Genomic DNA, 15,861 nt, shown 5'->3' with positions numbered 1-15,861 from the left:
TTGAGGTTTTGGAATGAAGCCTAAAATGCCTGTTGTCGTAGTTAATGAAGACTTAACCCTTAAAAAAAACGGTGGTTATGTTAATGTATTTATTGTGCTGTTAGATTGCTGCTAGACGGCCCCTTAACACACATGTGCGGTCCTCCCTTTTCTTGAGGCAAGCATGAGAGCATGAGTAATTGTATTGTAAAGGCTAACGAAACACATACTGTATGGACAGAAGCAGAGTCATTTTGTTTGATAAAACTATGTTTGTGAAATTGTAAAAGTCTATATTTTTCAATACATTATGACTTTGGGACTATAACACTCTGGAGTTATAAGAAATGTATGGCTTAAGGGGTGTAAACATCCTATGCGAACATTACTGAAGTCAGTGTATTATAGGAATAATTTCAGCTTAATCTGCAACCGAACAGAAATACAGGGTTTAAACTTAATGAATAGAAATGCAACTATTTAGTACAGCTCTATATTGTAGATTTGTTTTCAAAGTAAATGTTCTTTGCAGGTCAATTTCTCCTCAGCTGTAGGTCCATCAGTAGGTGAACAGAATATGTGGATGCAGTATTATAGCATGCACTGTTTCCTTGGACCGCTGGTGTTTGTGTGTGAGTGAAGCTGAAGGGAACAGCAGAGCAGCCTCGCCTGTGACGCCTGACACCCATCAACGTCTCCCTGTTACATTTCTATGACATGCTCTGTCTCAGGAAGAGCAGCCCCAGATCAGCAACGGGAGAGAGGGGAGACGGGAGGATGTGGGGTGGACAGGTATCGGTGGGGTGGAAGTCAACAGGAGGGCTAAAGCACGACTGAAGGGTACAAGAAAAGCCTTTTTTTCCCTGAGTGATTCAAGGCAAAGTTGGTGAAAGTGTCTGCGATTGTGCACGCTCAAAAATGTCACCGTTCAGAACTTTTGAGTAGAATAGTAACATGCAAGGCTGTGTTTGCTGAATTTGCACATTGTCTATGTATCATGGCTGTACAATTATTGAATTACATTTTTTGTGTATTTTCCTGCACTGATCCAGAGCGAGAAGGGGTTGCAGGCAAGAGTAGACTTGTTAGCAAATATGTCTGTGCCCTCTTGCCTCTCTTTTATACATTCAGCCACATGCACCATATATTCCCAGTGGTAAAGTAGGTCAACCCTTATGGTAGTTATTAATGACTGAGACGTGAGGAAAGAAACTCACAGGAAAGCCTGATAATGCACCAAAACTATTTAATACACATTGCTGATTACAGTAATAATCTCTGATGATCACATCCTCTGGCATTATGTGAAATAACTTTTTCCTCTTTCCGTCTTATTATTTAAATTCAGAGGAAAAAAGAGATTAACGCCCTCCAGCCTGGCGCTTGGCTAATTTGCAGGATAAATGAAACAACGTGTTTTCAAAAAAGCCACAAGAAAAGAAATGTTCAAAGTTTGTTGTCGTTGCATGTTTAACTGAAACATGTGCCTTTTGGCTGGGCTTCTCAGGCTCTTTGTCTTCTATCAGAGCGGGTGTTTGGGGTGAGGGGAGGGGATCTACTGAGGTTTACTGAGGTTTACTTCTCTAAAAGACTAATGTCACAGCAGGATTTGGAAAAACTTGTCCATGCTTTTATCTTCAGTAGACTCGACTACTGCAATGGTGTCTTCACAGGTCTCACTAAAAAATCTATTAGGAAGCTGCAGCTAATTCAGAACGCCGCTGCTCGAGTCCTCACTAACACTAAGAAAGTGGATCACATCACTCCAGTTCTGAAGTCTTTACACTGGCTTCCTGTGTGTCAAAGAATAGATTTCAAAATACTGCTGCTGGTTTATAAAGCACTGAATGGTTTAGGCCCAAAATACATTTCTGACCTCCTGCTAAATTATGAACCATCCAGATCTCTCAGGTCTTCAGGGACTGGTCAGCTTTCTGTCCCCAGAGTCAGAACTAAACATGGAGAAGCAGCGTTCAGTTATTATGCTCCAAATATCTGGAACAAACTCCCAGAAACCTGCAGGTCCGCTGCAACTCTGACTACTTTTAAATCCAGGCTGAAGACTTTTCTTTTTGTCGCTGCTTTTAATTGAACTATTCATATCTTAGACTGCACTGTAACTTTTATCCATGTATTTTTTCTTTTAATGTTTATTTTATTAGCTTTTCTTCTTAATGACTGATTTTAAATGCCATTTTCTTAATCTCTTTCATTTTTTGTAAAGCACTTTGAATTGCCTTGTGTTGAAAAGTGCTATATAAATAAACTTGCCTTGCCTTGCCTTGGTGCAGGCTAAATCTAACCATACGAGACCCCACTGCCTCTGCGGGGAGCCACTTTGACCCACTCCTCCATCCTTCGGTTTGATCCTGATATTCTTTCCACCCTAACAGATACAGCTCTGCACAAGTGTACATAATCACACACAAATGCATAATCACCAAACAATGAGGGAGAGATAATTGCAAGATCATTTTAATACCATAGCACGATTGAACATGTAACACGTGATTTTCTCTTTATCAAATCTCATATCTTATGACTGCAGTATTTTTAACACTTAGAATTTACCACCTAAGAATATCTAGAGCTTGGCGATATTGAGCATCTGTTTTTGATCAAAAACCTCAATATCTAGGTGTAAAGTTAAATAGTGGTGGTTTAATGAAGTGTATCCCACAAATCTGAAATATACTTGTGGTGGTAGCCGGGGGGTGTTCTGATGCACACACACTGCTCTGAAAAAAAACTATGTTTACGTCGTCTTCTCTGTTTCTCGTAAGGTCTCCTTTTCTGTTGGTCGCTTGATAGCAGATCCTTCACGCGATAGCAGAGCGAACAGGTACAGGAGGCGTACAGCGAGGGATCATTGTCCACTAGTTAATCGATCGCAGATGGCGTCGTGCTCGCGGACGGATAAAACAAACTAAATGGGTCGCGAAATATACTTTGGCGGCCGTTAATATACCAGGGCGGCCCGCCCAAGTAAAGTCTATGTGTGGGAAACCCTGGTATATATACAATGATATTCAAAATAACATCACTTTACTGTAAGAAAGCATTTAAAACGAAGAAAAAGACAACACATATCACAATAACCAAATCTAAGACGATATTTTTTCTCATAACACATTATCAATAAAATATTAATATATTGACATGTCCAAGTATATTTGGCAACCCATCTAGCTTTAAATGTATTTAGTTATTTTACCTGTCTGAAAATACTGCAGCATCCACGATCAAGTAACAAGTGGGAGCACCAATTAGCTTTGGGCATTGCTGCCATCAGCTGCCGGGATGGATCTATGGCGGGACAACATGCTGCTCTACCGCACAGCGAATGTTCCCACTGTAACGTACTGGGTGCCGCGAGCTGCGCCATTCCTCTGTCTGACAGGCTTCTTGTGACACATCTCACACACACACTGTTCATTCCCATCCAGAGCCCGCAGTCATTGGCCCTAGAACACTGGACAACTTTCTGTTGATAACACCTAACAGAAATGCAGAGCTTTGCCCCCCAAAAACGGTCATTCAATGCTATCGCTTCAAAAGTGTGAGTCAGAGTGGGTCTGATCAATGCTGGCGGTATCCCCTAGAGAACAGACACATGGAAAAGTTGAAGCCAGGCCTTTAAAAGGCTGAGCTATTGATTGAATTGCTCTCCAAAGTGTTTTTCATCTCTGGGACTATACAAGGAGAATGCCGGCTGGTGTGCAGCAGGGTGCAGATGGCATGGTTGACCACCATAGAGAGGAAAGAGAGAGTGAGAAAAGAAAGGGAGGAGAGAAGGATGGAGAGACAGACACTTACCCCTGGAAGTGTTTTCTGTTCGTGGAGGGCGTTCTGGGCTTTGATGGCCGACTCTCGGGCGCAATAGGTGAGGAATGCACAACCTGCAACAGAGGTACACCACATATACATGTATAAGTCACACAGAACTCAACAACATAGTTAAACAAACAAAAACTGTGGACAACAGGGAACAGTTTTAAAGAAATCCCAACAAGAATATATGGACTGTAATACAATTCCAAAGCTATTGGAAAATAAGAAAATGGTGTTTGGCCTGTTTCAATATAATGAGATCCAGATACTGAGCAATTAACACAATTAAGAAACTAGTTCTGCGGAGAGGCTCTATTGAGTTAGTGAAAACACAAAAACTAACATTTCTTGGAATAAACAGAGCAAGTTAATGAAAACAGGCAACCGTGCAATACCCCAGGATATATGTGGACATTTTCTCCAGGTGGCAAAGAGGAGAGGAGCAAAAAACAACACCACAATAATAAAGTAGGAGATGAGCTGTGAATTATTTGGATGAAATGCCCGGCCTGTCCAGCCTCCCCATCCCTCGTGCTATGTCCTGTCAAAAGCTCCTAGCAGCCTGGCCAGCGCTCCCACCCTGAATGGTTGTGACAGCAGCGGAGACAAAAGAACCAGGACTGCAGGACTGAGTATTGGGGGGTAGAAAAAGAGAGAAGAAGGGATATGTAGAGATACAGGAAGGAGGGAGATACTGACAGAGAAGATGGGAGGACAGGACGTGGTGTTAAAACTCTCCAGGGTGAATGCTTCCATGCGTGCACACACACACACACACCACATCTGTCAAAATCACTGAATACATAAAGAAGAGAAGAGGAGAAGAGAAAAAAGATGGAGAGAAACCAGATGGAGTATTGAGGCTATCATTTTCCCCCTGACTGTCTGAATAAATAGATTTGCTTGTGTTCTATTAATGAGGTTCATATGGGTTACCATGCATCATATTTCTGCCACTCCGACGATGGTTTATTAGCAGCCACTGCATTTTGGATCTCATTTCAACAGCTAAATGTATTCAGTGGGTGGTGATGTATTAAGTATCTTTTCACGGACAATATTCCAATCTGGTTGCATAATATCAGAACATTTGTACACATCTAAACGTTTACTATGCATGTCTGTCGCATGCTCATGCATGTATTTGTATATTTTTCCGATGTTCCGGACACTCTAGTACTTAGGGGATGACTCCACTGTAACCTATGCCGGACTGCATCAAAAAGGAGGGTTAAAATTCCATGTCAGTGATTGATCTATTGATCGACCTGTAACCTGTTTTGCCTTGCTGCTTTAAGCCAGGTGTCAGCACGTGTGTGTAAAGTCCTGCAAACACCTGCCCATACACAGAAATCATTTGCCCACTCTTATCTTAATCCCATTCAATTGTTTTTGTTTATAAAGCTTCTCCTTTTGTTTAGGACAGTCAGTCTGCGCCCTGCCAAGCTTTTCAGTATGAGAAAGACAGATAGTGATGGAATCTGTCCAGGGTCGTGACCTTTGAGGTGTGACTGTAGCACTGCTGTCACGGTACAGCCTTCCCCATAGCCTCCCTTGTCCCTGCAACCCTAACCTAATGATTTCCAATGGCCACCAAGAAAATCATTCAATCACTCAGACTGCTGTCCAATTCTCCTTTTCTCTTCTGCGTCAGCTAGTAAGGAAATACCAAGACTGGAAATGTCATTGTTGTTGTGGGTTTGTTTGTTTGTTTCTCAAATGGTTGAGGGTAATAGGAGGGAATGGCTCCATTTTGGTAGTTGTTTTCCCCTCTTTTTTCGCTCTCTCTGGGCTTGTTGTTTGTTGGTTTACTTGACAAAGGCTCGCCCTATCTCTGAATAAGAAACACGTATTTTGCATTACAATCGCAAACACGATTTATTTGTTAATGTGTAATGCAGGGCATTGTGAATAAATTAAAAACAACGACAACACTGGCAAACAAAAGGGAAACATGAACTCCATTTAAATGTGATTCTGTGCTCTTTAATGTATGGCTTAATAAGAATTTGCAGGCCACAGGCGAAAAAGCTTTAACAACTCCATAATTGGAATCCAAACACGTACAAATTGCCAGTGCTGCATTGCATACCAAGTGCAAAAGTCTGAGGGGGGAGCATGATGAAACAGTTTGAAACACAACAAAAAGCCACTGTAATCGGAGCCTGCTGACACAGCAATGGGGGAAGCCTTCCCATTGTGAGACGATGATCCTCTGCATCATCTGATAGAATCCTAAAACAGCCTTATCTCACACATTGATTTCAGCTCCAAAGAGAAGAAATGCATCCTCTTTGCTCCCTTTCCCCCCCGCTTAGTCAATGCCAACTCTACTCCTCTCGTATCCTATTTTCTAATGATATATTTTTGAGTGTGCGCCCGCCATGTGTACTGGGTAATAGGACTGAGTCTATCCATCTCCACGGTGTTCAATTGGCAAGTAATTAAAGAGTGCTACATGGAAGAGAGAGAGTGAGTGGGTGAGAAAGAGAGACAACGAGAAAGAGAGTGGCCAAGGATACTGTATAGCTGCGGTGACAGCAGCCATTTACATTCACTGTGGTCCAGGCTCTCAATCTCCAAACTGTGGGTCTGTGTTATTTTTTTCTTCTTTGTTTTAAGTTTAAGGGTCCTTAAAAATCATATATCAATACAGTTGTGTTTTAGGACTTCAGCACTGCAGGTTTAAATGATACAATGTAAAAGTAAAATGTTTGCACAGAGATTCAGTAATTAATTTTCTGAGGTGTTTCTATCATGCAGAATACTTTTTTCTACAGCTATGAGCAGATGGGACAACATTACATTCAAATCAAGATATTACATTTCACTGTGCTAGCCCTCTTTCTTACACACAAAGAACCAAACCACTGATTAAACACATGCCTCAATCACCTCTGTTTATTCCCCAAACAGAATGTCAATAGTGGAGAACTGTGCAATAATCTTACAAACATGTCCAGCAAATATTGTTAAGACATGGTCACGACGGGTATGAAAATGAAACTCAGCTCCTAGAGAAAAATCATTATCCTGGAATAGATACATATCCAACACTACCATTCAGACTCTTACTTTTCTCCATGGAGCACTACACTTCTAAACTGGTAATGACGAAGGGGAAAGTGCTTTTTGGACGCACTACGATAACAACATTACTACATTTAGCACATTCTTACCATTCACTTAGTCAAAACATAAGAAAGCTCCCATTATCCGCATAAATCAACCCAGTTAACTATTGTCTATACGCAGAGGTGCCCAGTACGTCGACCGCGGGCGACCGGTCGACCGCGGGGGCAATGCTGGTAGATCGCGAGTCATTCATAAAAAAAAAATCCTGTTCCGTTAAAATAGACAAAACAGGTTTTGATCCCTCCTCCCTTGGCCTCCCTGCCACTTAATTCAGGAGTTTACTTGATTGACAGAAAAAGCGACCTATCGCTTTCCAGTCTGTTAACCCAAGAATGCAAAGCGATACAAAATCAGTCAAGTGCCGGGAAAACTCAAATTAAGTTAAAGAGACAAACAAGAGACAAACAACAAATGAGTGCGGGACCGAGCAAGAAGCTAAAGACAAACCACTTCCACCCAGAATGGGAGGAAGAATATTTGTTTTGTGATGTCACATTCAAAGGTTATTTGCCTTATTTGTAAAGCAAGCGTCGCTCTGCCAAAGAAAGGTAACGTGGAGAGGCATTATCGGAGTGTTCACAAGGCATATGACAGCGACTTCCCTCCGAGTAGCGAGTTGAGAAAGAGAAAGGTCATGTATTATTGCTACACAAATATTATCTCGCAATCTTAGTGTCGCCAACTCGTTTCTAACATGCAAAAAGACAAACAAATGTCGGTGTATTTTCGATCTTTCTAATCGAGACGGGATCTCTCTCCCCCGTCTTTGCGCGAGGGGGCGGGGCAGTTTACACACACGCGGCTGCTACAAGCAGCAACACACGGAGGAGATGGCGGAGAGAAGCGCTCCAAGGTGTGGTTAAATGTTACCCGTCTTGAGGTGGACAATGCTCCTTGCCAAGAGTGTTTAGCATGTAAGGGCGGTAACACGAGCAATGTGTCTAAACATTTAGCAAAAGTGCACCACATCCAGACGGAGGAATGCACCGGGTTCGACTGTCTTTCTAGCAGCTCTGTAGCCCCATCCACGAGTAACGTTTCCACGTCAGGTGTTATGTATGCTAGCAGCAACACACGGAGTTAACTACATTATACAAACATGGGTTAATGATTAGAGGAAACTGAGTTACTCTTTATTTTGTTAAAGTTTCAGCTATTCTGTTCACAGTTCTGTCATCAGATTATTTAATACGATTTGTTAAAACATTGTTGTTTCTTTTGATGTGAAATATTATTTATTTTATTTAAATAAAAAGCAATGTTAGTTTTGTTCACAATTTGTTAATTTAATAATATATGTATTTTTGAATCAAGTATTCATCTTTATTGTCTTCATTGTTAGTTTCCACATGCCTAAAACAACCTCAAGCTAAATCTAAAAGTTGATGGCTAAACAAGAGGGTTTGAGAAATTGTGCAAGGCATACAGTAATAGTCTGAATAGTCGATTAGTCGTTTCATTAATCGATTATCAAATGAGTCGTTTGTTGCAGCCCTATTATCCCATGTATAAATAAAACGTGTTATTCAGCAACCCTTGCCATTTGGGATTTTATTTTTGGTTGGTAGACCTCGGTGAGCTGGTCATTTCAAAAGTAGCTCACCAGCCCAAAAAGTGTGGGCACCCCTGGTCTATAGGATATAAAGTAAAAGTCAATTATCTTGAAACATTTCAAAACTAATTATTAACGCTCACAATAAACTACAATATCTACAGTACATACACATTTCACACATGTTGTCTTGTCACCAGTTCAAACCTAGCAATAGGACATTTAATATCAGGCTAGGCCAATTAAACTTGTATCAATTTATAATCACCAGGCTAGCACAAAGATATCTTTGACAACACTTCCATGTTTACCAGCTAACCTTGCCGAAGCAATTGTACAAACATTGAAGTTGCATAATATGCTCAAGCGTTGTATTAACTACCTGGGAGAGTGGGAGTAAGCTAACTGTACTGTATCCTAACCTAGCCTTTAGCATTGACCCCTAATGGCGTACTATTAATTAATGTCACAAATTGTTTGTCATCACTTACCAACTTCAACGAGACACGACATGCTTTCATTAAAAGGTCCACCTTAGCACAAAGCTATTTAGCAACTTAAAAGTCCTTCTTAACATTACTTATAATGGAAACTTAGTGTTTCCTGAACACTAACGTCACTTGTTTATAGTTTGCTAACAGCTCGTCAATCGACACACCATGGATGTATAATATGAACACCTGCATTAGTTATTGCAACTTGCCAGCAAACACGCACTTGAGACACTGCCGAGCAGGAGCCATCTGATTGACTTATTCAAAATAGCTTTATTGACAACACAGAAAAATTACATTTTGTTAAAAAATAGTTGTGCACTGGAAAACAATAGCTATACTAGATAACAACAACACATAGATAAAAGTAAAGACTTCATATAAATACTGGATATTTGTAAATGATTACATCAATAATTGCGGGTGTAAAACTAAACACTTACATTCTTATATAGGTTACTATATATTCAGTCTTTGTTAGATCCAAAATGTAGAACTTGCAATTGGTAAATTTCCCATGGCCTACAAGTATATATAGATTTGATGATGTTATTTTGTATTTATTATTTTATAGATACTTTGTTTAATTTGTTTATTATATATTTCAAATGTAATTATTAATTTAATGTATACCTTTTTTTATCACATTGGATATCCTTGATTGTTTTTTGAAATGTCCAGTACTTGCTTAATGTCTGTATGTTTAATGTTTTCAATAAAAGAAAGAACAAAAGATAGAAACAAATAGAAAACTTACAAAATAACAATAAAATGTTTGATGTATGGGCTACGCTCTCAAAGACAGTTAACCCTTGAATTCTAAATCCAATTATTAAAATAATCTTAGTTTGTTTTTCTGTACTCATCTTTAATCAGATCCATTTAATGGAACTCTGGGTGTGTTGCTTTTTGTATTTGTGCTTTTTTCATTTTCTCAGAAAGAGGGCCAGTGTTTAGGATTTAGGGAGGTACTGGCAGAAATGGAGTATAATATACAGTGGGGCAAAAAAGTATTTAGTCAGCCACCAATTGTGCAAGTTCTCCCACTTAAAAAGATGAGAGAGGCCTGTAATTGTCATCCTAGGTACACCTCAACTATGAGAGACAAAATGAGAAAGAAAAAAATCCAGAAAATCACATTGTCTGATTTTTAAAGAATTTATTTGCGAATTATGGTGGAAAATAAGTATTTAGTCAATAACAAAAGTTCCTCTCAATACTTTGTTATATACCCTTTGTTGGCAATGACAGAGGTCAAACGTTTTCTGTAAGTCTTCACAAGATTTACACACACTGTTGCTGGTATTTTGGCCCATTCCTCCATGCAGATCTCCTCTAGAGCAGTGATGTTTTGGGGCTGTCGCTGGGCAACACAGACTTTCAACTCCCTCCAAAGATTTTATATGGGGTTGAGATCTGGAGACTGGCTAGGCCACTCCAGGACCTTGAAATGCTTCTTACGAAGCCACTCCTTCGTTGCCCGGGCGGTGTGTTTGGGATCATTGTCATGCTGAAAGACCCAGCCACGTTTCATCTTCAATGCCCTTGCTGATGGAAGGAGGTTGTCACTCAAAATCTCACGATACATGGCCCCATTCATTCTTTCCTTTACACGGATCAGTCGTCCTGGTCCCTTTGCAGAAAAACAGCCCCAAAGCACGATGTTTCCACCCCCATGTTTCACAGTAGGTATGGTGTTCTTTGGATGCAACTCAGCATTCTTTCTCCTCCAAACACGTCTAGTTGAGTTTTTACCAAAAAGTTCTATTTTGGTTTCATCTGACCATATAACATTCTCCCAATCCTCTTCTGGATCATCTAAATGCTCTCTAGCAAACTTCAGACGGGCCTGGACATGTACTGGCTTAAGCAGGGGGACACGTCTGGCACTGCAGGATTTGAGTCCCTGGCGGCGTAGTGTGTTACTGATGGTAGCCTTTGTTACTTTGGTCCCAGCTCTCTGCAGGTCATTGACTAGGCCCCCCCGTGTGGTTCTGGGATTTTTGCTCACCGTTCTTGTGATAATTTTGACCCCACAGGGTGAGATCTTGCATGGAGCCCCAGATCGAGGGAGAGTATCAGTGGTCTTGTATGTCTTCCATTTTCTAATAATTGCTCCCACAGTTGACTTCTTCACACCAAGCTGCTTACCTATTGCAGATTCAGTCTTCCCAGCCTGGTGCAGGTCTACAATTTAGTTTCTGGTGTCCTTTGACAGCTCTTTGGTCTTGGCCATAGTGGAGTTTGGAGTGTGACTGTTTGAGGTTGTGGACAGGTGTCTTTTATACTGATAACGAGTTCAAACGGGTGCCATTAATACAGTTAACAAGTGGAGGACAGAGGAGGCTCTTAAAGAAGAAGTTACAGGTCTGTGAGAGCCAGAAATCTTGTTTGTTTGTAGGTGACCAAATACTTATTTTACCGAGGAATTTACCAATTAATTCATTAAAAATCCTACAATGTGATTTCCTGGATTTTTTTTTTCTCATTTTGTCTCTCATAGTTGAAGTATACCTAGGATGAAAATTACAGGCCTCTCTCGTCTTTTTAAGTGGGAGAACTTGCACAATTGGTGGCTAACTAAATACTTTTTTGCCCCACTGTATATATATATGGTCTTCTTCAAATGAGTCTTCAATGTAACACTGCCTTGTTTATGCAGTAGCCAAAAACGACAAATTGTAAACTGTGAATTTTTAAGTAGCAGCTTGATTTTAGTGGCACAAATGGACTTGAAGACCATTGGTTCCTCTGCACACTTAGAAAAGGACAATCTGAGGGACTTGTTAAATTGATCTTACAGCTAGAAGCCAATAAAGTCTACACACTAGTCCTCTAATGATTTTAATATTTATGCTTGAGGGACCATTAAGAGATTAATTTGTCCCTGCCACTATACTGTAGCAACTGACAGCTACAGTACAGGCTTTGACGTCAAGTGCAGGGGCAAATACTTCTACATCGGCAATGGGTATAAATCGTGTGCTGCAGAACCGTCAAATATCAATGCAGCTCCATAGGGACTGGGTTGGTTTAAACTACAACATCTCTCTTTTCACTCTGCCTCTTTGCTCCCTTTTCTCCATCTCGTTACCCCAGAGGAGCCAAACTGCCTCGGTGCTATGAAAGAGTGTGAACTTGCTCTCAATGTGGCATTTTCTTGGCCAGAAAGTGTGAAGGTAGCGCTCACCAAGCCAGTCCTGGCACCACACTCGCCTGCTCCCTCACACATCGTTTGCACTCTTTGGAAAATGCTATCACTGTGGGTAGATTACTTGGTTACTTCATTTACTGCCATGTGGGGCTCCGGGGGAACTGATAGCCTTTCAGAGGGGTCGGAAACTGAAACACACATCATCAGCAGCACTGATACAATGTGATTATGACCTGAATCATTGCCAGCCAGGGAGGCAGGAGGCTCAGTGGCGCAGATTGACCGTGAGGGGGGTAATCAGTCTGGTCTCAGAGAAGCTTTTAACTCATATAATCACTCCCTCACCTTTGGAAAAAATATCCTCGATCTGTTCTCACACTCCAACCATCCTGCCAATGTTCTGGGAGGAGAAGGACAGATTGAGAGAGGACGGACAGAGAGAGCTAATAAAGAAGAGCTGGAGCATGGAGTTGGCAGGGACTTTCCGAAAAGCTCTCATTCATTGTTCTGACAACAATATTTTCCTCTGCCCAGGCCTAATGGGCTTGTAATGAGCACTGTAATATAAGCAGTAGCCTAGCGTAACCTATCATGCAAAATGCACCTTTGTACGTCTTTTATACATGAATATGTGTCCCCGGTGTTCCATGGAACTCACCAAGTGTCATAAAACACAACCCTCTCTATTTTCCTCCTTAGCCAAATCTCTAAAAAAAAGGGGCTGCAACGGATCTGAAAAAAACGGATCCAGATTTCAATTATTTTCTACGTCACAAAGACGTGCTCCGCTTATTGGTCAACTCTCCACCTATCAGGGGAATGAGCCACGGCCACGTGCATTGCCAAACCTCTCATTCGCATATAGGCTATCGGCAGGCTAAATCAACCCCAGTCACATCTGTGTTTTTGCCTGCTCTTGCCAGGATGTCTAAGCCAGTTAAACGTTGGCTGCAAGACTCGAGAAATGGGAATGCATGCAATGCCATCAGTGGAAAAAGAAAATAATCTGTGGCTAGACTTCATTTTCAAGGGACATGTGCCAGAAGACCACGGCAGATTTCTGTTGGTGTGACTGTTCCAAACATTTTACGACGGACATGTTTATGAACTTCTCTCAAGTCCAACACGGATATGCCTCCAAACTAATGCTAAACCCGGGATCAATACCAACCATCCGGGACCAGGCCAGTGAGGACACATCCAATTTTGAAGCTGTAAGTTTTTATTTAGCGGTGTTTTTCCTGATAAAGCTATCTCTAGCTTGTAGTATGTAGGCTAGCATGTAGCTTCGCCGTATCAATGTCGCCTCAAACCCAAATAGTAATCGGTTAGGTGTTTATATGTTTTTGTAACATTTTATTTTGTACGCTCCGCAGTCTTTGCTTTGTCTTTTATTTTAATTATCAGGCATTTGCTAACATGTTCAGACAGCCGTAATGGCGATCTGTGTGAAGGCTGTAAAGCCACGCCCTAGCCGATAACACAAGTATTTATTCTCCTATTTATTAGTATTTTGTATCCTCTAAAATCATATTGAGTAAGTTATAATAACAAATGTAATCTTCTGTAGGTAAGTGCCGTTTTTTGCAGCGTTATATGTAAAAGCTTTTGTGTGTTTACTTGTCCATTAATATAAATGGGGGTGTGTTAGGATACAACACTGTGTGTATGTATGCGAGGGGGGACCATGGATGTATAATAAGAACTGGATACAGCGTGGGAGGCGGGGCCTCATTCATTCCTATGAGAGCTGCTCATTAGCGCATGATGATAAAATGGCTCAACTTTTGAGAGTGAAACGTCACAGATTACCCAGCATGCCTGAGAAGTACCCGTATGTGCACTCATAGGCCCATTCCCAAACCGCCCCCTACACCTACACCCTACCCCCTACCCCTCCGTTTGCGCGTTCACGCGGAGGGTCCGCCATATTGAGGGCTGTTCCAAACCAACGAGTGTGGAGCGGTGTGGAGGGGGAGTGGGCTATCAAGCCCTCAAACAACGAGTCTGCAGCGGTGCTGACTTGAGACCGGTCTCTACCTAACCGGTCTCAACGCTGTGTGTGTCCGTCAGGAAACAAGCTGTTTACAAGTAGTTCCAGCAAACATCCACTGATAAACTGCGATGTTAACAACCTCATGATAACCTCATATGTTTTAACTTAGGATCGTACCTGTGTTTATTCTAGAAAAAGGTAAATGTGTGCATTTTATTATAAAGTTGTGTATATTTACAGACTGTTGCAAAAACTAAGAAGCTTATAAACATCAGGTTTAAAACTAAAAGAGCTTTACAAAAAAGTAACACAATGAAAGATGTTTGGAGTTTTATTTGAGTTATTAATTTACATTGTTTGTCTAAGAGATGCTGATTTGAAACCGTTGTTACATACAGTTACGGCATTTCCTGTTTCTGCCGGAGAGAGGGGAGGCCGTCCCAAAGCTTGCTGCTGTATTTACTCCCTCCATCTGACAGGAGGGACCCTCGTTGAGCTGCGAGTGTGGCTACAGACGGAGTTCACTCCGTCACGGAAGGGTAGGGTCGAGGGAGTGGTTTGGGATTGGGCCATAGAGCATGCGCAACTTTAACCAAAATGCTCGTTCACATCAAGCACGTCAATTTGCGTACACGTAACAGCACCGCGCGTTCATGACAGCATGGTAATGGATTGTTGTTATCATGGATTTGATATTAACGAGGCGGCAGATATTAGCTAGCGGCTAGCTAGTAATGATGCTAATGTACACATCAATCGTTATGTACTTATATTACGCTGTAACAGGATCTAGTGATATCCAACAGAGCTTCATTTAGCATGAAATAATTATTGCACTGTAGCCTATATATATATATATATATATATGTATTTATATACAGTGCAATAAGCTTCTTAGTGCAATACGAAGCTACAGGGACGTTAATAATGTCGGTAATATTAACTTTATTTAATACAACATTTACGGTACAAGATTTAATCATACAGCCCATGTAGTATGAATTACAGCAAACATGTGCAATATATCCATTATTACAGCTCCGTGGGATGCAGGGTCGGCTCTAGAACAAATCGAATGGGGGGGGGCAATCATTTACCAAGGGGGGGCACACACTGCCGTCAACAACCAACACACAAACACCAACGCAACTTCAATTAAAAAAAACATGCTGTAAAGTCTATTGTCTTTCACACACATTGAGGGGTGTATGTGCTATTTCCTAGCGCACCTATGACTTGTGCATACATGCACGGTTGTGGCACAACCACCAAAACAGAAACATATGGACATAGGCCACCATATAAAAAGTGTGCAAATGTATTTTGTATCCTATCCATGTGAACATGTTTTAGGTGGGGGTGGACCTAACCTCCTCTAGGAGGGTCTGCGGGCATGCTCCCCTGGGAAGATTATTTTGAAAATATTGAAGTTAAATGCATCAATCTGGTGCACTTTGAGAGCAAAATGAAGAGATCTATGGATAGCCTACATCTCTCAGCATTCATATGAAACAGAACTGTAAACAGATTTACTTTTTCTTTATGGATATTTTACTAATCACTCCCCTTTTAAACTGTATTCTTGTGTTACTGTCCTATAGTATTTCATACCCGTTTTTCATTTATTCTCTTATTTTTTTAATAACTAGGCTATAAGCTAATGACCATATACCGTTCCTCGCAAATACTTGTTTACATAAATGGTGACCAAACCGTTTGA

At 41.0% G+C, this 15,861-nt stretch overlaps 1 protein-coding gene across 8 annotated transcripts in view; it reads right to left on the bottom strand.

Moving 5' to 3' along the window:
- Positions 1–15,861, bottom strand: part of celf5a (cugbp, Elav-like family member 5a) — a 199,552-nt gene that overhangs the window by 170,643 nt on the left and 13,048 nt on the right. For all 8 annotated transcript variants that reach the window (XM_034216214.1, XM_034216216.1, XM_034216217.1 and 5 more), the window contains exon 2: positions 3,796–3,878. In XM_034216214.1, the coding sequence (XP_034072105.1) occupies positions 3,796–3,878 (83 nt within the window). The remainder of the gene's footprint in view (positions 1–3,795; positions 3,879–15,861) is intronic.

Source organism: Gymnodraco acuticeps, unplaced genomic scaffold (genome assembly GCF_902827175.1).
Source record: "Gymnodraco acuticeps unplaced genomic scaffold, fGymAcu1.1, whole genome shotgun sequence".
NCBI lineage: Eukaryota > Metazoa > Chordata > Actinopteri > Perciformes > Bathydraconidae > Gymnodraco > Gymnodraco acuticeps.
The sequence above is the reverse complement of the archived record's forward strand: the minus strand, read 5'-3'. Positions and strand labels throughout refer to the sequence as shown.